The 26,401-nt window shown below is 45.1% G+C and overlaps 2 protein-coding genes and 1 long non-coding RNA gene across 3 annotated transcripts in view; 1 reads left to right on the top strand and 2 right to left on the bottom strand.

Annotated features, from left to right (window-relative positions):
* Positions 1-26,401, top strand: part of LOC148525251 (4-galactosyl-N-acetylglucosaminide 3-alpha-L-fucosyltransferase FUT6-like) — a 98,106-nt gene that overhangs the window by 10,437 nt on the left and 61,268 nt on the right. The window lies entirely within an intron of this gene.
* On the bottom strand, positions 9,912-14,878 carry LOC148525253 (uncharacterized). The gene is made up of 2 exons (XM_088471057.1): positions 12,722-14,878; positions 9,912-12,337 (listed from the first exon to the last, which is right to left on the bottom strand). The coding sequence occupies exons 1-2, from the start codon at positions 14,816-14,818 to the stop codon at positions 12,263-12,265; spliced, it is 2,172 nt and encodes a 723-aa protein (XP_088327183.1). The 5' UTR covers positions 14,819-14,878; the 3' UTR covers positions 9,912-12,262.
* Positions 9,912-18,717, bottom strand: LOC148525252 (uncharacterized). The gene is made up of 2 exons (XR_015878296.1): positions 18,337-18,717; positions 9,912-10,595 (listed from the first exon to the last, which is right to left on the bottom strand). It is a non-coding gene; the product is annotated as an uncharacterized LOC148525252 (long non-coding RNA).

Genomic DNA, 26,401 nt, shown 5'->3' with positions numbered 1-26,401 from the left:
TGACATTGACCTCGGATCGCAAATGCAGCAGGGGGTGTTATACACCTGCTGCATTTGAATATTAGCAAGGAGGGAATTGCAGAGCTGCTTGCTGCAGCTTTGTAATTCCATCCAAAACTGAATCACCCCCATAGTTACCTTTTAGTGCCAGGACAGACCAAGGGGTATTGGTCTGTCTAGGTGGGGTTGGGTATGAAATGCCTAAACTTAACCTTACCCCCCGCACCCTAAACCTAACCCTCCCAGGGTGGTGCCTAACCCTAACCTCCCCCCAGGGGTGCCTAAACCTAACCCCCCTCCCTGCACCCTAGGGCCGGCCCTAGCCCATTTGGTACCTTAGGCAAAATTTTGACTGGTGCCCCCTAACACCTTCCCATACCGAGCTGAACAGCCCCTCAGGAAAAAAACAGGTGGCCCTCTTCTGTAGGTGCTGTCGACGTTTTAAGACCCATCTGTCTTTTCATCAGGACATGTCCTGAGGAAAAAAAAAATGGATCTTGAAACATCAACATAACCTATGTGATATGTGACAATATATCACTTTGTTACAACTACTGAGGAGTGCCGCCAGTTTATTTCCTGAGGGGCTGTTCTGCTGGAATCGGTATGATTCACCGCCGGACCCATGCCCAGTGGTTGGAATCCCAACAGCGGCATCTCGGCAGAGGAGTAAATCCCGATCGTCCAAGGTAAGCATTCTACCCCCAAACCCTCACTTAGGGGTCTCTAACCCTAACCTTCCCCCCAGTGCCTAACCCTAATACCCCTTCTAAGTGCCTAAACCTAACCCCCCATTTCAAGCTGCCTAAACCTAAGTCCCCGGGAGGGTGCCTAACCCGAAGTCCCACCCGGGGTGCCTATCCCTAATTCCCCCTTCCCCTAGCCTAACCCTAACCTCCTAGGGGGTGCCTAACCCTAAATCCCCCCCCCGGGAACCCTAAACCTAACCCTCCCCCCCGCGGCTATCAGAGTCTTTAAAACGACAGGCATCTAGATTTAGACGACCATCATTTAACCCTCGCCAGGATTAAGCAGTTCGGGAAGCCGTCTGTCGGGATTAGGTCCGCCGGCTTCCCGACTGCATACCGTTCTGCTCGGTATAGGAATTTGTTTATTATCCTAGGAGGGCACCCTTGAGATTACCAGTTTATTTATCCAGAGTGCTGGGCTGAATGTATATATTTATATATATATATATATATATACACACATACATATATATATGTATATATACATACACCCATATATATATATATATATATATATATATATACATATACACATACACACATATATATATATATGTACATATATATATCTGTGTGTATGTATATATATATATATATATATATATATATATTGTGGCAATATCACGAGAGATGGCGCTGGGAAGCAGCAGATTCTGTGTGGGGCAGGACAGATCGGCCCACACAGAGTAGAAAATCATTGTGGGAAGATGCCTAATTGCTGCCTTGTGGAGAGAGCTCAGGTGTTGCCTGATAAGAAGGCAGACCAGTCAGGCTGCTGTTGGAAACAGTCTATGTGGGACTGTGGCAGCCAGAGAGCCCAATGAAGCTAAGCGAGCCATTGGGGGCCAGAAGGCCTTGCAGGAGCCAAGGGGGGACCACAAAACTCTCAGACTTTGTGACAATAAAGCAGTGAAGCTGCAGGCTGGGGAAGCCAGTGCCTACTATATACTTGGAGGATACAGGGAAGGTACAAAGACTGACTGTGTTTGTATAGCTGTGGCAGCCAAGCCAGGCTGGAGCCGGCGACAGACCTGCAGAGAAGCAGGCAGAGACTTTGTTGGCAGATTAGCTGCACCCTTATAGAGATGGTTCAAGAAGTGAGCTAGTGCCCTAAGAGAGGGCTAGGTTGTTTGTTATTTTCTATTTTTGTTTCCTGATTACCATGCTGAAGTAAAGCACCATTATCTTTATTTTACTGGAATGCCATGTGTGGACTCTAATTCTGCACTTAATCACTGCACCACTGACCCCAATCTACCGAGCTAATTAGCCCAAGTTATCACAACATATGTATATATATATATATGTACACACACACACATATATATATATATATATATATATATATATATATATAGAGGGAAGAAAGTCGGGAAGCCGACAGACGTAATCCCAACCGCCGGCTTCCCGACTGTTTAATCCTGGCAAGGCACTAATGACAGGCATTGAAATCCTGACGCCTGTCATCAGACCTTCGTCGGGAGTCCGACACCTGGTTTACCGATCGAAGGTAAGCTGGGCGCCGGGTACGGACAGCCATGGGGGGTGCTAGGGTCAGGTTTAGGGCTCCCAGGGGAGACTTAGGGTTAGGCACCCCCCCAGGAGGTTTAGGGTTTAGGGTTAGTCAAGGGGGAGGGAAGGTTACGGTTAGGCACCCCTGGGGGAGGTTAGGGTTAGGCACCCCCACGGGGGACTTAGGTTTAGGCAGCGGGGAAGGGGGGGTTAGGTTTAGGCACTTGGAGGGGGGTTAGGGCTAGGCCAGGCACTTGGGGGGGAGGTTAGGGTTAGGCACCCCTAAGGGAGGGTAAGGGTTAGGGGGGTAATTAGGTTAGTTAGTACTTACCTTAGGGACTATTGGGATTTCCTCCTATGTCGGGCAGCTGCTGTAGGGATTTGAACCATACTGATTCCTATATATACACATATATATATATATATATACATATATGTATACATATATATAATATATATATATATCATCTTGATAAAAGTTCTGCCAAGAACTGAAACATTGACTATATCAGCCGTGAGTTGTGTGCTTATTTATGCCTGTAGTGCCGCACTTTGCTACATCGTATACATATATATATAATAGGGGTGTGCACCGGCCACTTTTCGTGTTTTGTGTTTTGGTTTTGGATCTGGATCTTTCTTCGTGTTTTGGATCTTAATTGATTTTGCCAAAACCACCCTTCCGTGTTTTGGGTTCAGGGTTTTGTGTTTTGGATCTGGATTTTTTCTTAAAAAATAAAAAAAACCGCTAAAATCACATAAAATGGGCCTTTTTTTGTTCCTACGCTATTAATAACCCCAAAAACATTAATTTCCACTCATTTCCACTCTATTCTGAACACCTCACACCTCACAATATTGTTTTTAGGCCAAAAGGTTGCACCGAGGTAGCTGGATGACTATGCTAAGCGACACAAGTGGGTGGCACAAACACGTGGCCCATCTAGGAGTGGCACTGCAGTGGCAGACAGGAAGCCAATCAGCGTTATGGTGCCCATTTGCATGTAGCACGAACCCGGGAGATCCGTGCTACATGCATCTGTGTGATTGGCACAGAGCAATGACAGGTCCGTGAGACCCGTCTGTGCTGCTGTGGTAAAAAAAAAAACCTGTGTAAAAAAAGAAAAAAATGGCGTGCACCCCCCCAAAAAAGAGCAACCAGCCCCGGGCATTAGTGACCCAGTGCTGGGTGTGCTTAAATACAGGGGACAAATGACGTAGGGGTCCCCTGTACTTAAGCACAACCAGCACCGGGCTAGTCAGAACCAGCGCTGGTTGCCAAAATACGGGGGACAAACGACGTAGGGGTCCCCCGTATTCTGCGCAACCAGCTCTGGGCTCTGATCCGGACCTGGTTCTGGAAATACAGGGGAAAAAAATTAGTAGGGTTCCCCTGTATGTTCCAGAACCAGCACTGGACTTTTTCTAGCGGGGGGCTGATGCCACAGCCAGGGGAGCCCTTTCACCGGGCCCCCCAGCCGCAGCATCAGCCCTGACCGCTAGTCAGCCCAGGCCGGGGATCCCTGGAGAGCTGGGGACCCCCCCAATAAAGGGGTCACCCTCTCCAGGGCACCACAGGCCCAGGCTGATAGCCGGGCTATCCCCGCCACCCCTGGTGGCGGTGGGTGGCGGGTTGATTGTGTGGTGTGGTGTAAATAAAGAATATCAAACATTGTCTTTACAAGTAGAACTGCAAGTCCCAGCTAGCCTGCCCTGCATGCTGGTACTTGGAGAACCACAAGTACCAGCATGCAGGGCATTAAGGGCCCACTAGTACTTGTAGTTCACCTGTAAAAAAATGTTTAAAAAAAACACAGGACACACACACCGTGACAGTATAAGTTTATTAAACATACATACACAAACACACACATGTACACATACTCACCTATGTAACCTATAGCATCGGTCCACTTGTCCGGTAAAGTATCCATAGGGGACCTGTGAAAAAAAACATACTCTCTCCTATGCGAGGTTCTGTCCTCTTCGTTCCAAAGTAGGCATCCCCGGACTTGGCAAAATATATATATAGAACGGTACTTCCCGAATGAGAGCTTAGCGGCGGGGTATCACCATGGAAACCCCGCAGGGTACCGCAGGGTAAACTTTAATAACCTTGCAGCTCCCACCATTGACTACAATGGAGGGAGCCATTCATTGGCTGAGAGATGGGAGATGACCTCTCTCAGCCAATGAACGCTTAGCAGCGGGGTTTCCATGGTGATACCCCACCGCTAAGCTCTCATTCGGGAAGTACCGTTCTATAGAACGGTACTAAGTTCGTGGATCGCGTTTTCGTTTTTTTTTTTTGCCAAGTCTGGGGATGCCTACTTTGGAACGAAGAGGACAGAACCTCGCATAGGAGATGGTGAGAATGTTTTTTTCACAGGTCCCCTATGGATACTTTACCGGACAAGTGGACCGATGCTACAGAATACATAGGTGAGTATGTGTACATGTGTGTGTGTGTGTGTATGTATGTTTAATAAACTTATACTGTCACGGTGTGTGTGTCCTGTGTTTTTTTTAAACATTTTTTTACAAGTGAACTACAGGTACTAGTGGGCCCTTAATGCCCTGCATGCTGGTACTTGTGGTTCTCCAAGTACCAGCATGCGGGGCAGGCTTTCTGGGACTTGCAGTTCTACTTGTAAAGACAATGTTTGATATTCTTTATTTACACCACACCACACAATCAACCCGCCACCCACCGCCACCAGGGGTGGCGGGGATAGCCCGGCTATCAGCCTGGGCCTGGGGTGCCCTGGAGAGGGTGACCCCTTTGTTGGGGGGGTCCCCAGCTCTCTAGGGATCCCCGGCCTGGGCTGACTAGCGGACAGGGCTGATGCTGCGGCTGGGGGGCCCGGTGAAAGGGCTCCCCTGGCTGTGGCATCAGCCCCCCACTAGAAAAAGTCCAGTGCTGGTTCTGGAACATACAGGGGAACCCTACTAATTTTTTTCCCCTGTATTTCCAGAACCAGGACCGGATCAGAGCCCAGAGCTGGTTGCGCAGAATACGGGGGACCCCTACGTCGTTTGTCCCTCGTATTTTATCAACCAGCGCTGGTTCTGACTAGCACGCTGCTGGTTGTGCTTAAGTACAGGGGAACCCTACGTCGTTTGTCCCCTGTATTTAAGCACACCCAGCACTGGGTCACTAATGCCCGGGGCTGGTTGCTCTTTTTTTGGGGGGGCACGACATTTTTTCTTTTTTTACACAGGTTTTTTTTTTTTTTTTTTACCACAGCAGCACAGCCGGGTCTCACTGACCCATCTGTGCTCTGTGTCACTGTCAATCACACAGATGCATGTAGCACAGATCTCACGAGTCTGTGCTACATGCAAATGAGCACCATAATGCTGATTGGCTGAGAGCCGTGACAGACGGCTCTGTCAGCCAATCAGCACTTTGCCCATTAAAGGCAAAAGCATTTTTTTTTAAATGGCCGCTCGAGGCAAAACCTCGAGATCCGACAGCAGATCTCGAGGTTTTGCCTCGGGAGAGGGATCCGGGGCAGAAAGGGAGATCCGAGCTTGGGCTCGGATTGCCCCGGATCCCCGAAGTTCGGGTGGGTTCGGTTCTCAGGGAACCGAACCCGCTCATCCCTAATATATATATATATATATATATATATATATATATATATATATACATATATGTATACATATACATACACAGATGTCACAAGCCCTCAGAGCCAGCTGCAGCACTGGCCAACACCTCTCATTGCCCCCAGTTAGTGCCCAGTGGGTGCCCGCTCCACCGTCCCACTCCTACCCAGAGATAGCTAATGGACCGACTCACTAACCTAGCTGGTGGCCAACTTCTTAATTTAAATAATGCGGCGCAGCTAGTGCTGCTGCTGAAGTGCCGCCGGGTCCGAGGGAAGCAATGGGTGACTAAAATGAAGGCGGAGGCGGAACCGTGTCAGTCACAGCTCTGCTCTGCAAAGGCCCATGGGAGGAGTGGACGCGGATGGGCATACGCAGCATACCCTCCTGCGGCCATCTTGTTTCCTCCAGTAGCCAGAATGAGCTTCTGGACAGAAGCTCATTCTGATCTGGGCAGCTAAACTGACCACCGCGCTGCCTGATCGGAGCTGAGCTCCGATTGTGGCAGCAGCAGGGCAGGGGGGAGGGGCAAGCAGCACTCCAATCACAACAGCAGCACGGCAGGGGGAGGGGCATGCAGCACCAGTGTGGGGGGGAACCAAGGCAGAGCCCTGGAATGGCCCTAGGCATTCCAGTCACCCCTAGGCATTGCCTAGGGCCGGCTCTGCTGCACCCTAAACCTAACCCTCCCGGGGTGGTGCCTAACCCTAAGTCCCACCAGGGTCCCTAAACCTAAACCCCCAGCAGATAAACACTAACACTGCTCGGCTTATCTTTGGAAGCCGTCTATCTAGATTTCGGCATTGGGATTTAAATGGGCATTGGGATTTTAACACCTGTCCTTAGTCCTGCATCAGTGTTTCGACATCGGGATTTAGACAGACGACCTCCCGGCAGTCTGCATTTTGACTGTATCCCATTTAGGTGACATGAAAGGAAAAGTCTTTCGCAACAGCATAAGGTTACTCCGCTCTCAATGAGAGAGCTGTACATAGGCAAGCTTTCGCCCTAGGCAAATATTCATCTTACCACCCTCCACCTTCCAATGCCACCATCAATGCCACCCTCACACAAACAGGTGTTTTCAGGGAGTACTCAAAATAGTAAGGATCCCCTAAATGTCACAAGGAGGGTCGCAGCTGATACCTCCGATATTTGCTGCAGCCCTTCCATTTCCGACAGCACATTCAGCGGGACAGTCACGTTTTTCAGGGACTGTCCCGCTGTCCCACCCGTGGGCCGCAGTGTCCCGCTGTGTGGGGGGAGTTGGGGAGAGCACAGACCACTGCTCTGCTTAGCAGAGCATCGGGTGTGCAGAAGGTGAACAGATGCCGTGCGTGTAGGGAGAGCCCGGGGGCTGCCCAGCATCTCAGATAGTGCGGGTCATTCCCCCTATAGTGACGTAAATGGGGGTTGTCGAGAGTCTCTGCCCCATTTCCATGAGGCCTCGTCCATTCCCATGAAGCCACGCCACCTTTTTGGCCTCCGACACGGGAAGTGTCCCTGTTCTTGGTCCACAAAAGTTAGAAGGTATGGGTTATGCTTGCCTCTCTCACTGCGCTGTCCAGGGGAAATGTACATAGGAGTGAAAGGTAACTCTGCTCATGTTTTCTGTTGTGTTTTTTTTTTCTCTTCTCTCTTTCGCTCTCTGGCCGGGATGTACTAACATTGGCGCTACTTACCGCCAGTCACCGCATCCCTACTGATCGCATATGTACTAACATATGCGATCAGTACAGCAAAGAACAGCTCTTCCGATAAGAGCTGTCTTTTGCGACCCACTCTTCGACCCGAGACCCGAGAGTTCATCTGTGCATGCGCAGACTGACGCAGCGGCCGTGGGGCATGCTGGGAGGGATCGGATCCCTCATAGTAGTGCGATGTGGTAGAAACCCATAGACTTCTACAGGGTACCCTCCGCATCGAACCCATGGCAGCCAGCAGTTGATACATATGGAAAATGCAGTAAAACCCCGAAAACTGTTTTTTTACTGCATTTTCCCTTTAGTACATCCCAGACTCTTTTTCTCTCTCTCTCTCTCTCTCTCTCTCTCTCTCTCTCTCTCTCTCTCTCTCTCCTCCCCCCCTCCTAAAGGGCCCTCACTTACCCCCTACCTCTCACCCTTACACTGTCACCACACTCTGTTTCTCTGTTTCTCACCCTTTTTCTCTACCTCTCTGCCCTCTCCCTGTCACCTTCTGCTTCACCCGGGGATGGGGGGGGCTAAAAAAATGTGTATACCGGCCTCGTGATTTCTGTTGCTGGCCCTGCCTGTCACCACAGACTCTTTCACCCTGTCCCCATAGACTCTCTCTAACTGTCACCAACCACACCTGTCGCTGAAGACTATTTCACCCTGTGACTTACCACATCTGTCCCCGCAGACTATATCACCCTGTCACCTACCACACCTGTCTCCACAGACTCTCTCACCTTGTCACCTACCAGACCTGTCCCTGCAGAATCTCACCCTGTCACCCACCACACCTGTCCCCAGACTCTCTCACCCTGCTAAACACCAGACTTGTCTCCGCAGATTCTCAACCTATTACCCATCACATCTGTCCACGCAGACTCTCTCAAATTGTCACCCACCACAACTTTCACCCACTAGTCCTGTCCCCGCAGACTCTCTCACTCTGCCAAACTCCAGAACTGTCCCCGCAGACACTGAGGCTGTAGCCGCTGCTGGTGCCTGTGCTGCCCGCAGCTGATGGCGAGGGAGGGGGTACTGGGGTCATTCATTTTTGTTTTCTTTTTTTTCTGTAGGGGCCAATGTGTTTTATTTATTCCTGTGGGGCCCAATGTATGTGTGTTTCCTGTGGGTGCCAATTTGTGTGTTTTTCCTGTGGTGGCCAATGTGTTTTATTTTACATGAAAATATAGCCAACAGCTAGAATCTGCAAACATTGGTCACTTATGTGCTAGCACAGAGCATGTGTGTGTGTGTGTGTATATGTGTGTACAATTGCTTTGAATTGAATGTACTGTAAAAGGGAGTGCAGTGTAAAGAGCTGACAATTTCACTTACCAGACACTGGATAGTTCAACAGCTCCTCATCGTCTTGTCTGGGAGGCGGAGCTTCATCTATGAATGGCCAGCTGGTAGGAGAGGGAAGTGGAGGGGAGGAGTCTGGAGAGGGAAACAGCTGGGTGGTGCACCGTGCAATCACTCCTCATTGCTGCCTTGTTCTAAATTCAACACCTGCATCTGCATGTCAGAGGACTCGGATAGTGTCAGAGCAGGGGAGAAGTGCGTCAGTGGCTGTAGCTTACAAGGTCCACAGCCACCGCCATAATGAAGCAGCATAAGGATGTGTCTTTCAGAGACATCCTTTCCTTTGCTTGGAAGTGGAAGTGCTCTAGGCAGCTGCCTAAAGGTAGCACTGGCCTTGGCTCTGCAAACGACATGTGCACTGCGGACTTGTAACTGAGACATGAGTGCCTGCTATGTCTCCGCCAGCTCCCCCAGCACTCTGCTGCTGCCTGCCATCATCCTTCTTACTGCCATTACATATATGTCAACCACCATATCTGCCCCTGCAGGTTCTCACCCTTTCACCTGCCACACTTGTCCACATAGACTCTCTTAATCTGTCACCCTCACACCTGTCCCCGTAGACTCTCACAATCTGTCACCCAACATACCTGTCCCTGTAAACACTCTCATCCTTTCATCTGCCACACCTGTCCCCACAGACTCTCTCACCCGGTCACCCACAACTGTCCCCGCAGACTTGCAGCCTGTTATCTTCCACATTTGTCCTTGCAGACATTCTCACCAGGCCTGGCGACAGGGGGAGACTAGAGTCATAGTCATACCGGGCCCTGACATTCTAAGATCCCGGAGGGGCCCAGAGTCAGGCGTCATGTCCGGCAGTGCATTGCTCCTGGGGCCTGTGGCAATAAGGGGGCACGCAGCAGTATTGATAGCAATACTGTGTAGGAGATATATCACTACCAAGTCCCTTCGATTGTCAGTTCTGTGTTTCCCCCTTACCAGTCGACTTTGGAGACTCAATAATCAAACAATCAGGTTGTGTTTAACAGATTGAGACTGACACTCGTTTATTGCACTAGGGTTAATATAGCAATTTCTTTAAAACACACAGCATCTCATTTGTTACAAAAACAGGATGTGGTTCGGAGAAGTAAGACATGCTAGTCTAGATACGAGGGTATTTCCAGAGTCTGGTGCACTTCCTCTATTGTATTAAGGCAGTTTCACACATTAAGCATATATAAATTTCTAGACGAGACAGCAGGGGAAATAACCCACACATGCACTCAGCTGATCCTAGACCAAGGGGAACATGGGGAAACACACATTCCCAGCAAAGGTTATTAGTTCATAAGATATTAAAGCAATTATCAGAGATCAGTATTATTTATAATTATATATGCTTGATTACATAGGGGGAAATACATTTATCTCTCTCAATTTCCCTCCTTTTTATAATTAATCTGATCTAGCAGTTGAGCTTCTGGCAGTACAATTTGTCTACCTATCATACAGTTAAGCAAACAGTTTAGGAAGAATGGTGCTAATGGCTATGGCCCCACTGAGATGATGCTAATCATACTGTCCGAGCGGGGGGCTTAAAGTTGCGAATCACACATATCCATTCTCGTAAGTTGTTCACGACTTTTCTTTGCCCAGCTCTTCTGCAGTTCTTTGTATTTGGAGGAGTCCAATGCGTTAGTCACACGTTTCTTACAAACTGAAAAACAACAGAAAAACACTTTAAGACATACATATATCAATAATCCTAGGCTCACTATTTTCAGAAGGAACATCAAAATTCCCACAATCCATCCTTATATACCACTAAACCAGTTAGCTGGATTGAGCCAGGAAAACCATCCATCTGTGGAAATGTCATATTCAGGGTCATTGTGTTTTTTTCTGAATTCTTCCTTTAATTCCTGTATTTTATCTAAATGTTCCTCTATAGCTTCTTCTATAGAGTCAGTTCTATTGAGGTAATTACAACAGGATTCTGCTACTACCATGCACATTCCTCCTTCTTTTGCTGTCAAGTAATCCAATACCATTCTATGTGCCTGCGCTTCCCTCTTAATCATTTTTACATCATCTAGTACCAATCTAAATGTCTCATCATATATTTGGGTTACATTGTCTAGCAGTTTTGCTAGGGCTTTTATGTTATGTGCATTCTGTACTGTACCTCCTGCTAGTGCTAAGCCCATTTTCTTATACCATGGAATGAATATTAAGTCATGTGCATGTGTATTACTTTTCTTTATACTACGGCGGGCTAGTTGGTGAGTATGTTGGGCAGCTTGCACCTGTTCTACAGTATATTCCTTCTGAACTCGCACTGCAGGAATGACTCGTCCAATAGTGCACATGCCTGAAGCCCCATAAGGTATCCACTTATAAGCACGTCTCCCACACAGAAAATACAACCCTTGTTCTAGGATATATGTATATCCCAGAACCACTCCGTATGCCACTTGAAGCACACTTGAATCTCTGCTGTGTCAGGTTATTCTGGAAGTATGGGCCTAGTATGTCTCGATTATATATACATGAATCGTTTGCTTTGAACCACTCCTGTATAATTGTATTGGTTTGATTAATCTGTACTTTGATTTCTCGGTGTACTGCCAGTTGTCCTTTGTCACACCATCCTAGATAATATCCTTTGTTATGAGTGGAATTTGTTGTGAAATTTACTTGGGCCTGTGAACATTTTACCTGTCCTACTCGTGCCTGAGTAGGAGTTAATATGAACCCATCTGGAAAGATTCGTTTCGTTGTCACTGGAGGTGCTTCTATGCAGAATTGTGGATATCCGATGGTATATGCTGTCATAAATAAGACAGGAGTCTCTGCCATCGTTTTTTTATATGAGCTGCCCAGACTATAATTAAGTTCCTTAAGCTCTGATAAAGTCAGTGGTACTGCTACCCAATGCATGGACCTAGCACTAACTGGGGCATGTGTGCTTATCCAACAATCAGTCAAATTCAATGCTTGAGCTACCATCATATGGGACTGTATAACTGAGTTGGGCCACACTGCAATGTCCCTTTTTCCTCTTGTCAAGGTATGACTAGTTTGAGTAAAATTCTTTTGTTCCTCAGCCTCTATTATCATTATTCCAAAGAAATATGTATAGGTGAGCACTATAAAGAGGCTTATACACATAATGCATCCCCACACACCTCTATCTGGATTAGGACCCATTAATTCCTTCCACATGATCATATTTTTAAAAATCAAACTTAACTTTAGCGAGTTTGCAATGTGACGCATGAATCCAAGTCTCTCTCCCTTTAACTTTCACCGATGTTGGAGTAGTCAGTAACACTTGGTATGGCCCATCATATCTGGGTTCCAGCGATTTCCTGACATGTCTTTTCAGATAGACCCAGTCACCTGGTTGCAGCTGATGTGGACTGAGATCTGCCTTAGAATCTGGGAGAGAGGCGAAAGCTAGAGAATGCAGAGAGGTGAGTTTTCAGTTAAGGCTTTTACATATGCAGTTAAGTCAGCATGTTTATGTTGCATTTCTTGTGGATAATAACATCCTATCTTAGGGATAGTCCCAAACAAAATTTCATATGGAGACAGCCCTGTGGCTTTAGATGGGGTGGTTCTTATACTAAACAGAGCTATTGGTAAACATTCTAACCAATTTTTCCCTGTCTCTTGTGCTGCTTTTAATCTCTTAAGTTTAAGAGTTCCATTGAATTTCTCTACTAGGGCACTGGCCTGTGGCCTGTAGGGTGTATGAAAGGTCTGTTGAATCCCCAAATCTTCCATGATATGAGTCATTACTTCTCCTGTGAAGTGTGTGCCTCTATCTGATTCAATTACCTCTGGTACTCCATACCTACAGACGATTTCTGAGAGGAGTTTTTTTGCTGTGTTCCTTGCAGTGGCTTTGGCTACTGGCGAGGCCTCAATCCATTTTGTGAAGATGTCTAAACAGACCAATGCATATTCATAAATCCCAACTTTGGGCATCCGGATATAGTCAATTTGCAGTCTCTGGAAAGGAAAATTACTTTTTGGAATGGCTCCCATGGTAGTCTTTACCTTTTGTCCTGGGTTGGAGATCCCACAGATCCAGCAGGCCTGTACAAACCGTGCAGCTGCTGGGAAGAATCCTGGAGCTATCCACCTTTCCTTTACCAGGTTTCCAATTTGGTCTTTTCCTATATGCGTGAGACCATGAGTAACTTGACACATGGGTGGGTACAATGCCCTTGGTAGGCATAATAGGTTACCTGCTTTCCATAGTCCTGTGAATTCCTCCTTGCAGGATCCTTTCCTTTCCCATGATGATTTTTCTTCTGGTCCTGCTTGTTCTTGGAGTTTTTGTAGTTCTTGAAAATCTGGCATTGTTGTTATACATTCAATTTGTGTGACATATGCTGTTATGTCTTTGTAAGGCTGTTTAGCTGCTTGTTTTGCTGCTCTGTCTGCTGTGCAATTCCCTTTGGTTATGCTGGTCTGATTTCTGGTATGTGCTTGATCTTTAATAATAGCTACTTTATGGGGTAGTTCAAGTGCTTGAAAAAGTTGTTTTATAAGTTCTGCATGCTGTATTTGTTTGCCTGTCACTGTTTTAAAGTCTCTGCTTTTCCATATGTTTCCGTAATCCTGTGTAACCCCCCAAGCATATCTTGAATCTGTATAGATGTTGGCTGTAGCTTTTTCTGCATATTCTAGAGCCTTTGTGAGAGCTACTATTTCTGCTGCTTGTGCTGATAGATGTGAGGGTAGTGGTCCTGCTTCTATTATGTCATCTTGTGTGGTTACAGCATATCCTGTGTAAGGTGTCCCATTGTCATAATATCTAGAGCCATCTACAAACAGTTCGTAGTGTGCATTTGGGAGAGCAGTGTCTGTAACATGTGGTAAAGGTGAGGTTTCTTGATCCATAAGGGCCAGACAATCATGACAGTCAAAATTTTTTGAATTGTATATTTTATCGTCCCTTACTTGATCATTCTGCTCCTCATCACTTGTGGTGCATGCATGTAAGTCTGGATAGACCATATTTCTCCCTCCTTTTGAATCTAGTGATTCAGGATCTTCTTGTTGCTCGAGTAAACTTGGAAGGAGAGTGGCTGGGTTGAGGGTAGTACATCTTCTTATAGTTACGTTAGTTGCACTGAGTAATGCCACTTCATATTTGGTTAGCCTTGCTGCTGAAAGGTGTCTAGTTCTGGCTTGTTGAAGTATTTCTGTTACTGCATGGGGTACTTGAATAGTTAACGGATGATCAAGTACGATGTCTGTGCTTTTGTCTTTTAAGACTGCTGCTGCTGCTACCGCTCTGATGCAAGTAGGTGCCCCTTGGATAATGTTGTCTAGCTTGCTGGAGTAGTAGGCTACTGGTCGTTGCTTCAGTCCATGTTTTTGGGTGATCACTCCTAGTGCATGGCCTTTTTCTTCGTGGCAGTAGAGGGTGAAGGGTTTGCTGTAATCAGGTAAGCCTAGGGCCGGGGAAGTGGTGATAGCTACTTTGAGTTGCGTCACTGCTTCTTCCATCTGCTGGGGAGTGGGATATGGGCCCTCCTTTTTGGTGCTGTCATACAGTGTCTGCATGAATACCGAGGCTAGGGGAACCCATTCCCGGCAATATCTCAGGAGACCCAAAAAAGAACGGACTTGTTTTATAGTCTTTGGTACCTTGGCTTGTAATATCAGCTTCTTCCTTTCCTCTGTTAGATGCCTTGTGCCATGTGAGATGCAATGTCCTAGAAAGATCACTTTCTGTTTTGCTAGTTGTAGTTTTTCTTTGGAAACTCTGCAGTTTTGTTCCTCCAGGAACTTTAACAAGGATACAGTCTCTTCTTGGCACTTGCTTTCAGATGTGGTAGCTAGCAGTAAATCATCAACATACTGGATGAGTTGAGTTTCATCTGGAAATAAAGGTCTCCATGCTTGAAGTATTGTGGACATAGCTTCAGAAAAATCACTTGGTGAAGTGGCGCCCCCTTGTGGCAAGCATGTCCAGCAATACTGTTTTCCTTTATGTGTAAATGCTAGTAGACGCTGGGAATCTTTTGTAATAGGGACCGAGAAAAAAGCATTTGCAAGGTCTGCTACGGTGAACCATCTTGCTGAGGGTGGTATCTGATTTAGGAGAGTATGTGGGTTTGGTACTATTGGGGTGTTGACTACAAGTCTCTTGTTTATTTCTCTCAAATCATGAACCAGTCTGTATTGTACTTCTCCTTGTTTTCCTGTACCCCGCTTCTTTACAGGGAAGAGAGGGGTGTTGAAAGGGGACCTGCATTGTATTATGACCCCTATGTCCAAGTATGTTTGCAGCTGTTGTGAAATAGCATTTTCTTGTGCTGGTGTGAGTGGGTACTGTTTAACAGAGACTGGTATAGTACCTGGTTTGAGGGATAGTTGTACTGGCTGCACCTGTAGAAGTCCCATATCAGTCTTTCCTTTTGACCACAGTCTGTTAGGTACAGTTAAAATCCATTGTGGCAGCGAGTCAGTTGCTGGATGTTCCTGAAATAGATAAACTTGTATGGCTGCCTCAATACTATTGCTCACCTCATTTGGAATATTGCAGGTGTACTTGACTCCTTTTGGTGTGTATTGTATTGAGGCTTGCATAAGTGCGAGTATGTCTGCTCCCAATAGGTTCACCGGACAGGTGGTAGAGGTAAGGAATGCCACTGGAACTGGAGTAGGTTCATCATTGATAAGCAGACATAGTTGTTTACTTTCTTTGAGAGGCATTGCTTGACCTCCCAGACCTGTGCCTTGTATTGTCTCTATAGTAAGAAGTTGAGGGGAGATCTGATCATGCATAAAAACTGATTTTTGAGCTCCTGTATCGATCACACAGTCGAGTTCTTGTCCTGTGGGTAAAGTAACAGTGACAGTACCTGTGGGTGTGGTGTTATCCTGAAGTGAAGCAAAGACAGGCACTGATGACACGGGAGCTGTATTTCTTCATGCTTGTGGGTGCTGCATTCCTGCAGTGTACGGATGTTCAGACATCTGTCGCTGTGATAACAAATATTTCTGATGCTTTCTGCAATCCTTTTTTTGGTGTCCTGGTAGTTTACAAAAGAAACACTTGCCTGTCATATCATTACCTTGGGAGTCATACTGCTTCCTCTGTGTATAACCTTTAGTTGGTTGCTTTGCAGTAGTTCTCTGCCGCGGTGGCTGACTCTGAACCAGATTCACCGTCACTACCTGTGCTTTTGTAGCTTTACGGTCTTTTTTATCCTGTTCAACGTCCTCTATCCCTTCCAATACTTGTAAAGTTCCTTCAATATCCATTACCATGGCTTCCGGTCTGATCTGAAATAACTGAGTTCTCAAGTCATTTCTAAGTCCATTCAAAAACTTCGTTTTACACAGCCTAGCTCCTGCTACTTCTGTAACAGGATAACCTTCTTCTTCCTGTCTAGTAATTAGTTTATCATAATATGCCCGTACTGTGTCTGTTTTTTTAACTAAATCTGGTGCATCTGGAGCAGTTTGTTGAATCTCTGCACATCTCCATTGTATTCTATTTAATAACAAGTTCCACTATGTTGGGTATATCTTGCTTCTACTGCGGGAGCTGCCACTATTTCTGGTCTGCCCTGTTGAACTCCCTGAATAATGATTGCAATCATTTTATCATATTCTCCATGTCCTGCTGATGCTTTTACAATTTGTTCCAGATCTACCCAACATGGTCTGTAAATAGTTTTAACCTGTTCCATTTTTTGATAAAACGTATGTGGATGTCGTCTGATATCAGGAAAATCATTAACAATTCTCAACATATCAGATTGAAACTAGGGATGTGCAGGCTCGGATAGGTTCGAGTTTGCACGTGGAGTTCGGATTTTTCCCTCCAAAAAAACGGAACTCAGAACGAGGCAAAACGTCATCTTGCATGGACGAACATCATCATTCCTGGACAAAAGACCAGGAATGATGATGTTCGTCCATGCAAGATGACGTTTTGCCTCGTTCTGAGTTCCGTTTTTTTGGAGGGAAAAATCCGAACTCCACGTGCAAACTCGAACCTATCCGAGCCTGCACATCCCTAATTGAAACCATGGGTTATATACCTCTTGTTCAATGTATTCAGGACCGTTTGCAGCATCTACTTGCTCTGCATTAAACCTGGGATTTGGAGATGTTTGGACCCGCTCTTGTACTCCTACAAGGACTCATGTTATGGGGTGCCAGTCTTTTTAGTACATATGACATTTTTTGTTTATTTGTAAGGGAAGTATTAGTTACATTACTACCTGATTACATGGTGGGGCATCAGGTGATACCCAGTTATCACAGGTGGGACATTTTTCTGAACCCTCTGGGACACAAAAATGACAAACCGCACATTCTCTTCCTCTAGTTATATCTAAATTAACTTTATCTTGTGATTCTATACCACACCCTTGAATGGTATTTAAGTCAATTGTGGGATACAGGTTCTGGGATGTTAATGTGGGTACTTCATTTTGTATTGCAGTTGATGGAGCTGTCAGTCTAATTGGTATATATGGTGGTGGGTTATCTATAACATCATTTAAATCTGACCTTTTCCTATGTTCATCCTCTATTTCTTGTGTAACTGTTTGCCATATTATGACAGTGTCCAAATAACTCTTTTTTGTCAACCAGTCTTTATTATTATTTCTGAACCGTTTTCATTTGTCAGGGTCTAGTGTACCTTCAGGTGGAAATCCTGCTCTTTTGAAAATAACAGAAATATCTTTGAGAGCTTTCGCGCCCTCTCTCTGACAAATTATTTCTAGGGGACTCAATTCCCTAGTCCTACTAACTTGTGCACCCATATCCATGTGAGGGATCAGGTCACGGGACAATACTGTAGTGGGCTACTCAACTGTATCACACTGCTTAGATTACTGTAATAATTAGTCTAAAATCTGTTATTTTCGGAGCTTTCTATGTATATTGTTCGTTTTCTTTTGCCACTGACTGATACGTTCAGAATAAACACTGGGACTTCCTTGTTCAATAATTCTCTGTACTGACAGGGGTAATTTTCTACTATCACTATAACACAGTATTTCAAATTGCAGAGGTACAAAATTAATAGGTAAACTAAAGCAAACAATCAGGAAACCCTTGTCCTACAAATCTGTCAATTATGCCTTTATCAACATGACAACCAATACTGACCACAAAAGAAATATCCTTGTTTTGTAAAACACCAGAATGTACAATAGAACTTACAGATTGCAATTGACAGTTGTATTCATTAATATGTTTCTTATACCAGAGAGTAACAGTACACAAACAGTTATTACATGGCATTCATATAACATTAATTTCTACTGTATCATTAAAATAATTCAGAAACAGACAATCGGGTTCAAAATATACCAGGTATACTTACTACATATAGATAGACTGTCTCACAGGCAGTAAACAAACACTGATGGAGTAATTTAAGTTGAAATCATAACTTTGGAATTACTCACCCGGGATTGTCAGTAGTTGTGTACAGCAGGCGGACGTGGTGTCATCTATTCTGTAGCAGCGGCACTGGTCCCAGAAATCCTGGATTGATGTCAATCCCTCCTTCGACCCCCCATGAAATGTAGGAGATATATCACTACCAAGTCCCTTCGATTGTCAGTTCTGTGTTTCCCCCTTACCAGTCGACTTTGGAGACTCAATTATCAAACAATCAGGTTGTGTTTAACAGATTGAGACTGACACTCGTTTATTGCACTAGGGTTAATATAGCAATTTCTTTAAAACACACAGCATCTCATTTGTTACAAAAACAGGATGTGGTTCGGAGAAGTAAGACATGCTAGTCTAGATACGAGGGTATTTCCAGAGTCTGGTGCACTTCCTCTATTGTGTTAAGGCAGTTTCACACATTAAGCATATATAAATTTCTAGACGAGACAGCAGGGGAAATAACCCACACATGTACTCAGCTGATCCTAGACCAAGGGGAACATGGGGAAACACACATTCCCAGCAAAGGTTATTAGTTCATAAGATATTAAAGCAATTATCAGAGATCAGTATTATTTATAACTATATATGCTTGATTACATAGGGGGAAATACATTTATCTCTCTCAACTGTAATGAGTCAGACTGACTCATTACAGTACACTACCACGGGCCATAATCTTCCCTCCTGGCTTCTACCCTCCTCTCTGATCGTGCTGTTGCCAGGGGCCTGATGTCACCAGCCCTGGCTCCTCCCCTCTCCTATGCTCTGAAGCTGCTGTTGCCAGTGACCTGACATCACAATATAGTGACCGACCCCGGCGCAAAGGTTATCATACCTCCCAACTGTCCCGCATTCAGCGGGAAAGTAAAATTTTTCTGGGACTGTCCCGCTGTCCCACCCATGGGCCACAGTGTCCCACAGTGGGGAGAGCACAGAAGGTGTGCAGAAGGTGAACAGATGCCGTATCTCAGATAGTGCTGGGCACGCCCCCTATAGTGATGTGAATGGGGTTTGTCGAGATGCTTTGCCCTGTTTCCATGAGGCCCTGCCCCTTCCCACAAAACCAGGCCTCCGGTGCAGGAAATGTCACTGACTCTCTCAAAATATCACCCACCACAGCTTTCACCCACTAGACCTGTCCCCCCAGACTCTCTCACTCTGCCAAACTCCAGAACTGTCCCCGCAGACACTGAGACTGTAGCTGCTGCTGGTGCCTGTGCTGCCCGCAGCTGATAGCAAGGGAGGGGGGGACTGGGGTCATTCATTTTTGTTTTATTTTTTTTGTAGGGGCCATTGTGTTATATTTTTTTCTGTGGGGTCAAATGTATGTGTTTTTCCTGTGGGTGCCAATTTGTTTTTATTTATTTATTGTCATGGTCAATGTGAGTGTTTTTTTTAATTTTCTGTGGGGGTCAATGTTTGTGTTTTTTTCCCCATGGGGCCAATGTGTTTTATTTTTCTGTGTTTTACAGTATATTTTCCTCTTGGCAGGTCCTATGTGTTTTATTTTTTCGTGTGCGGGGCCAATGTGTTTTATTATTTCCTGTGGGGGTCAATGTGTTTTTTCTTTTTCCTATCAGGGCAAATGTATTTGTGTTTTTTCCTGTGGGGGCCAATGTGTTTGTATTTTTTTCTATCAGGGCCAATGTGTTTTCCTTTTTTTATTTTTTTTGTGGGGACCAATGTATGTTTTTTTCCATGGAGGCTAATGTGTTTTATTTTTTCTTCTGCGGGGCAATGGATTTGTTTGTGTTTTCCTGTGAGGGCCAATGTGTTTTATTGGGGTTTTTTTCTTGTTGGGCCAATGTGTTTGTTTTTTACCTTTCAGGGCCAATGTGTTTTTTTTCCTGTGGGGGCCAATATGTGTGTCTGTTTTTTTCTAGTTGGGGCCAATGTGTCTTATTTTTTTCCTGTGCTGTGCACTATGGGCCTGATTCAGAGCCGAATGCTATTTGCGGATGGACGTTCTGAAAAGGGGGCCGGATATTTAAATGAAGTGCTCACTCTTTGCGGTCTGTTGACGCCTCTATGTCTGAACGAGCGAACAAAACATGCGGTTGCTATTTTGAAAAAAACACCCCCTGGCCGCTCGCACCATACGTCATCTACGCTATTTATGTGATTAATCGAGTACATCGAACGGCGTCTGAACTGCTCGCTATTCTTGTGGTAGCATTTTCCTACCGCAATCATGCGAGCAGTTCAGGCTAAAATACAACCAAGTGACGTTGTCAATGACGCTGCTTTGTTAATTATGCACACCCTTAAAACGCCCGTTTTGACCGTTTGGCACGCCTGCGTTCGGATCTCCACTCCCCGTTTTCAAGCACCTTCCCCTGTTACCACCCACAAACGCCTCACACTGTCACTCAAATTAGCAGGCATTCGCTATATTGCGAGCACACGATTTGTGACAGCACTGACTGGTTCGCGCATGCGTACTAAAACTCAGACGCATGCGCAGATGTGCGAACATCGCTCCGAATGAACGAGCGGCCGCTTACGAGCGGCTCTGAATCAGACCCTATGTTTGTTTGTTTTTGCTTGTGGTGGCAATGTGTTTGTATTTTTTCTGTGTGGGCCAATATGTTTTCCTGTGGGGGGCAATGTGTGTTTTTTATTAATGGGTACCAATGTGTTGTATTTTTTCATGTTGGTCCAATATGTCTTTTTGTCGGTGGAAATGTGTTTTTTTTCTGTGGGAGCCAGTGTGTTTTTTTTCCTGTTGGTGCCAATGTGTATTTTTTTTTCCGTTGGCACCAATGAGTTTTATTTTTTCTTGTGAGGGCCAATGTGTGTATATTTTTCCTGTGGGGAGCAATGTGTTTTGTTTCCTCCGGAGGACAATGTGTTTTGGTTCCTGCGGAGGCCAATGTATTTTATTTTTTCCTTTAGGGGCCAATGTGTTTTAATTTTTTGCTGTCAGGGCAATGTGGGTTTTTTTCCAGCGGGGACCAATGTGTATGTTTTTTTTTCTTATGGGGGACAATGTGTGTATTTTTTTTCCTGTGGAAGCCAATGTGTTTGTTTTTTATTAATAATAATAATAATAATAATAATAATAAAAGTATTAATTATAGATATCATATAGTTTAAAGGGGGAAGGCATTCCAAATTTCCTTGCACATGCTGCAATAGAACCTATAACAGGGGGTGCTGAGAGGTGGTTATTAAAGGGGCTGGGGGGTGCTGTGAGGTTAACATTGAAGAAGGAGGGAGTGCTGCCTGGTGGATAGTGAAGGGGGAAGTGCTATGTGGAGGACAGTGAATGGGAAAGTGAGTGCTGTCAGTGAGTGCTGTGAGGTGGACAGTGAGTGCTGTTAGGGGGCAGTGAGGGGGAAAGTGTGAGCTGTGATGGGGGCAGTAAGGGGGTTACAGAGTGAATTGCGATAGGGTCAGTGTGTGCTTAGTGTGTTATATATGCAGGGAGGACTCGATGAGACAACTATGAAGGGGGCAATCAAGGTTTTATGCATTGAGGGCTTGATGAGACAGCCATGGAGGGGCATTAATATAACTACTGTAAGCAGGGGCAATGGAGAGGGCAATCAGAAAGTTATGCAAGGGCAATGAGATGCAATGGAGGGGGTAATCAGATAAACCATGCCTGCAGTTTTTTTCCAACATCCATTTTGCTGTCCGCAAACACCGGTCAGCCATAACATTAAAACCACCTGCCTAATATTGTGTAAGTCCCCCTTGTGCCACCAAAACAGCTCTGACCCATCCAGACATGGACCACTGAAGGTGTCTTGTGGCATCTGGCACCAGTCTTGTTAGTAGTAGATGTTTTAAGTCCTATAATATGCGAGGACTTGTATTTCAAACACATCCCACAGATGTTCGATCGGATTGAGATCTAGGGAATTTGGAGGCCAAACACCTTGAAATCTTTGTCATGTTCCTCAAACAATTCCTATACATTTTTTTGCAGAGCATCACACTGCATCTGCAAGATAGGGCATCCTGGTGCCATCTCTTCCCCAGGTAAACTACGCACATGCACCTAGCCGTCCACATAATGTAAAAGAAAGCATTATTCATCAGACCAGGCCACCTTCTTCCATTGCTCCATGGTCCAGTTCCCATTGTAGGCACTTTTACCAGTCCATGACTATGCATCCCCATAACCACGCACTGTGTTGATACCTTTCTATTATAGACAGCATAGACATTCTCAGCAATTTGTGTCACAGTAGCTCTTCTGTGGGGTAGGACCAGATGGTCTAGTTTTTGCTCCCTACATGCATCAGGGAGCCTTGGGTGCCCATGACCTTTTTGCCAGATCACCGGTTGTCCTTTCTTGGACCACTTTTGGTAGGTACTAACTACTGCATACCTGGAACACCCCACAACACTTGCAGTTTTGGAGATGCTCTGACCCAGTCATCTCGCCATCACAATTTGACTCTTGTTAAGGATGCTCAGATCTTTATGCTTGCCAATATTGCCAAGAAAATGGGTGATCAATTGCTGCCTAATATTTCCCACACCTTGACAGGTACCATTGTAAGATAATCAATGATACTCACTTCACCTGTCAATGGTTATAATATCATAGCTGAGCAGTATATATACACACAGTCGAGTCACGTTATTATGACCACCAGCTAATAGCCAGAGTAACTGCCGTGTGCAGCACGGACAACAGCTAGATGGGCTGGGAGTGACTCAATAAGGTTCTGGTAGGTTGGTACAGGTATCTTGAGCCATGCAGACTGAAGTGCATCCCACAACTGCTGGAGTGTACATGGTGCAGTATCCATAGACCGAACCAAACACAACGATCAAGGTGGTCCCACAGATGCTCAATTGGGTTGGGATTTAGAGGACCACGGAAGTAAAGTCTTGGTTGTGCTCGTCCAACCACTGTCAGACATTTCTGCCATGTGACATGTCGCATTGTCTTGCTGGAAGATCCCATCCGCCTCAGGGAAGACAATCAGCATGTATGGATGTACGTGCTCTGCAAGGATGGATTCATAAACAAATCAGTTGAGGGTGCTTTCCACATGGAGGAGTGAGCCCAGAGAATGCCATGAAAACTTTCCCCAGACCATAACACTGCCACCACCAGCTTGTGTTCTTCTAGCAGTGGTTGCAGGGTTTTTGTTCACTGATGTTTCTCGTCTGACATGCCAACGTCCATCTGTTCTATGAAGCAGAAAATGTGACTCTTTGGAGAAGGCAACCCTTCGCCAATCAGCAGAGGTTCAATTCCGATACAGGCGTGAAAACTGAAGCCTTTTCCGACGATGCACCTTCTTTAGCATAGGTGCAGTGACCATCCATTTGCTTCTGAGCCCCATACACAGCAGGGTTCACTGAACTATCATTTTAGACACACGTCTGGTGGTCCCACAGGTTCATTTTGATGGTAAGCTGCTCCACTGTAGCCTGTTGGTCGACCCTCACGTACCTTCGTAGCCAACGTTCACCTCTTACATCAATGGCACGTGGTGCTCCACAGTTTCCACGATGGTTATTTGCAATGGTGCCATTTGTCCAGTCACGATACAACAGCATGCAAACAGTTCACAAACTGAGCTGTTTCAGAAATACTGCCAACCTTGGCCTTTTTGCAACTCAGATAAATCGCCACTTGTACCCATGACGTATTTCATGAGCTACGCGCTGCTGACATCAAATGTAGGAGGTGGTCATAATAATGTGACTCGACTGTGTGTATATACATATATATATATATATATATATATAAAGTCAGAAATCCACTGCACTCGCCACTCCCAGATTTGGGGTGCAGACCTGCACTCGCCATTCCCAGGACTGGGGTGCAAGTGGCCTGTGACCACATTGCTTAAATAAATAAAATCAGAAAACCCAGCACTCACCATGTTTAAACACTCACAATGATGTATAAATAAATAAATAATGGGGATTTGGTTCATGGATTGATCAATGCATTTAAGCCCGCAGCTCACATCAAGGGACCCCACTTCTCTGCAGGTCCTACACTATCCGTCACACTGATGGAAACCTGGTAGCTGCTATCACATAGTTTAGACTGAATAAATGTTACCTGGTTTAAAGCTCACCTGCCATCTAATGGCTTTTAAAGGTAAGGCAGTCACGATACAACAGCATGCAAACAGTTCACAAACTGAGCTGTTTCAGAAATATTGCCAACCTTGGCCTTTTTGCAACTCGGATAAATCGCCACTTGTACCCATGACGTATTTCATGAGCTACGCGCTCCTGACATCAAATGTAGGAGGTGGTCATAATAATGTGACTCGACTGTGTGTATATATATATATATATATATATAAAAGCATTTTTATGTTTACTGAATAGAGCCCTCAATATTAAAACATAATATTATGTGCAGACGTGTAATTATGCCTATCTTTCATTTCACTTGTGTACTCTCCTGTACTCTCCTTAACATCTTGTTATGACTCACATAACACAACCCTCCCTGTTAACCTGCCTCGCCTATATATCTGCTTTCTTGTGTATTATTTAATTTTTTCTCTAAATTGACCAACCCAAGTGACATAAGACATAAAACATAGATCTCAATTACAGAGGCTTTATAAATATGCAGTACTGTAGGTATGAAATGATGGATTGGCATTTCAAGCTATATGTATAATTTTATATTTTTTAAATTGACCAACCCAAGTGTGACACCCCGACAGGTAATGTATTGATTAGGGTATTGTGCAGGATGGGGTTTCCCAGTCATACCAGAACTGAATGAGTCTTTTGGTTCTTCTTACTGAATCAAAGAGGTAAGAAGCAGGGGACAGGCATAGATGATAACCGCTTTTGGTTCAAATAAGAGATTCAATTTATTGAAAAGATGTTTTTCAAGCAATTAGGAAAAACTAGTAAATGATATACAATATCACGACCATCTATTTTATTTTTCTGGAAATAGCTGGTAACTGAAATCTCATCCTACAGCGCCATACTATTCCAGAAGGACTATTAACACCAATTTACCTGTTTAAAACTAAGGGCCTGATTCAGACACGTTCGCTACCAAGCGAATGTTTGGAGCGAGCGATGTTTTGCAAAGTGCACATGCATATGCATCGCAGTGCGTGTGCGCGAACTAGTCCGAGCGATTGGGAAGCCTAGCTGAATGAGTGACAGGTCAAGCCATTTGTGGGTGGTAACAAGGGCAGGCGACTGGAAAAGGGGGAGTGGAGGTGCGAATGCAGGCGTGCCTGAGCATCTTAACGCCGTTTCAGAGGCATGCATAATTAATAGCCAGCATCATAGTACACATCACCTGGTTGAATTATACAGTGCTTGCAGTACTTGTGGTAGGGTACAGTCAACCTCAAGCGCTGCGTTCACTTCCGATGGAACCCGATGTACCGATGGTTGCATACAATTCCTGGAGATGACGTGCGCTAGTGGGCGGCTAAAGACAGGCTGGTGGGCATCTGCAAACACAAAGTGATCCCTCGCCAAGACACAGTGGGCCTTGCCGTGTAATCGCCTGCCTTAACGTCACTTAGCCGAATTTGCATACGCTGGGAGCGTGTGTCCGCATCTTGCGTCCGGGTCTGAATCTATTTTCTTACCATAGGTATCTTACGAATAGTTCCCTAAAACAGTAAATAAGATCCTACAATACAAAATACTTTAAACTAAGATGCATGTTAAATTATCACAATAAGATTAAAAGTTAAAACCATAACATCAGTGAATGACATCACAATGTACATTTGATATGTATCTCTAACTAAATCCAATTACCAAGACATAAATATATGTATTGCATGATATTGTCAGAAATCCAGCACTTTCTTTACAGGTGGTGTACTTCCAGGGATTGCCTTGGTTTGTTTCCACTAGTGGATAATACAAGGTGAGGAATTGCAGTTCACAAGCACTAAAATCCTTTGTTATATAAGAACAGCTTGCTGGATCCTTAAAACAAAATACTTTGTAGTTGCTTTCCTTTATCAACATTGAATTTAGGGCCTGATTCATTACGGATCGCAACTGCATTGCAATAGTGATTACACACACAGCACCTTATTCAGGGTCGGTCGCGAGCGCTGAGCGCTCGCAACCGACTCGATGTTGGTCCAC

This window comes from Taudactylus pleione, unplaced genomic scaffold (assembly GCF_031769625.1).
Source record: "Taudactylus pleione unplaced genomic scaffold, aTauple2 ptg000109l, whole genome shotgun sequence".
NCBI classification, from domain to species: domain Eukaryota; kingdom Metazoa; phylum Chordata; class Amphibia; order Anura; family Myobatrachidae; genus Taudactylus; species Taudactylus pleione.
This window is presented reverse-complemented; position numbering and strand designations above follow the sequence as displayed.

Excerpts from the sequence above, each read along its gene's own strand:
- LOC148525253 (XM_088471057.1), bottom strand. The coding sequence starts at position 14,818 with ATGTCCACAATACTTCAAGCATGGAGACCTTTATTTCCAGATGAAACT. Across the intron at positions 12,338-12,721 it reads GTAGGTATGGAGTACCAGAG|CTTTCGCCTCTCTCCCAGAT; the intron begins GTAATTGAATCA and ends TGCATTCTCTAG.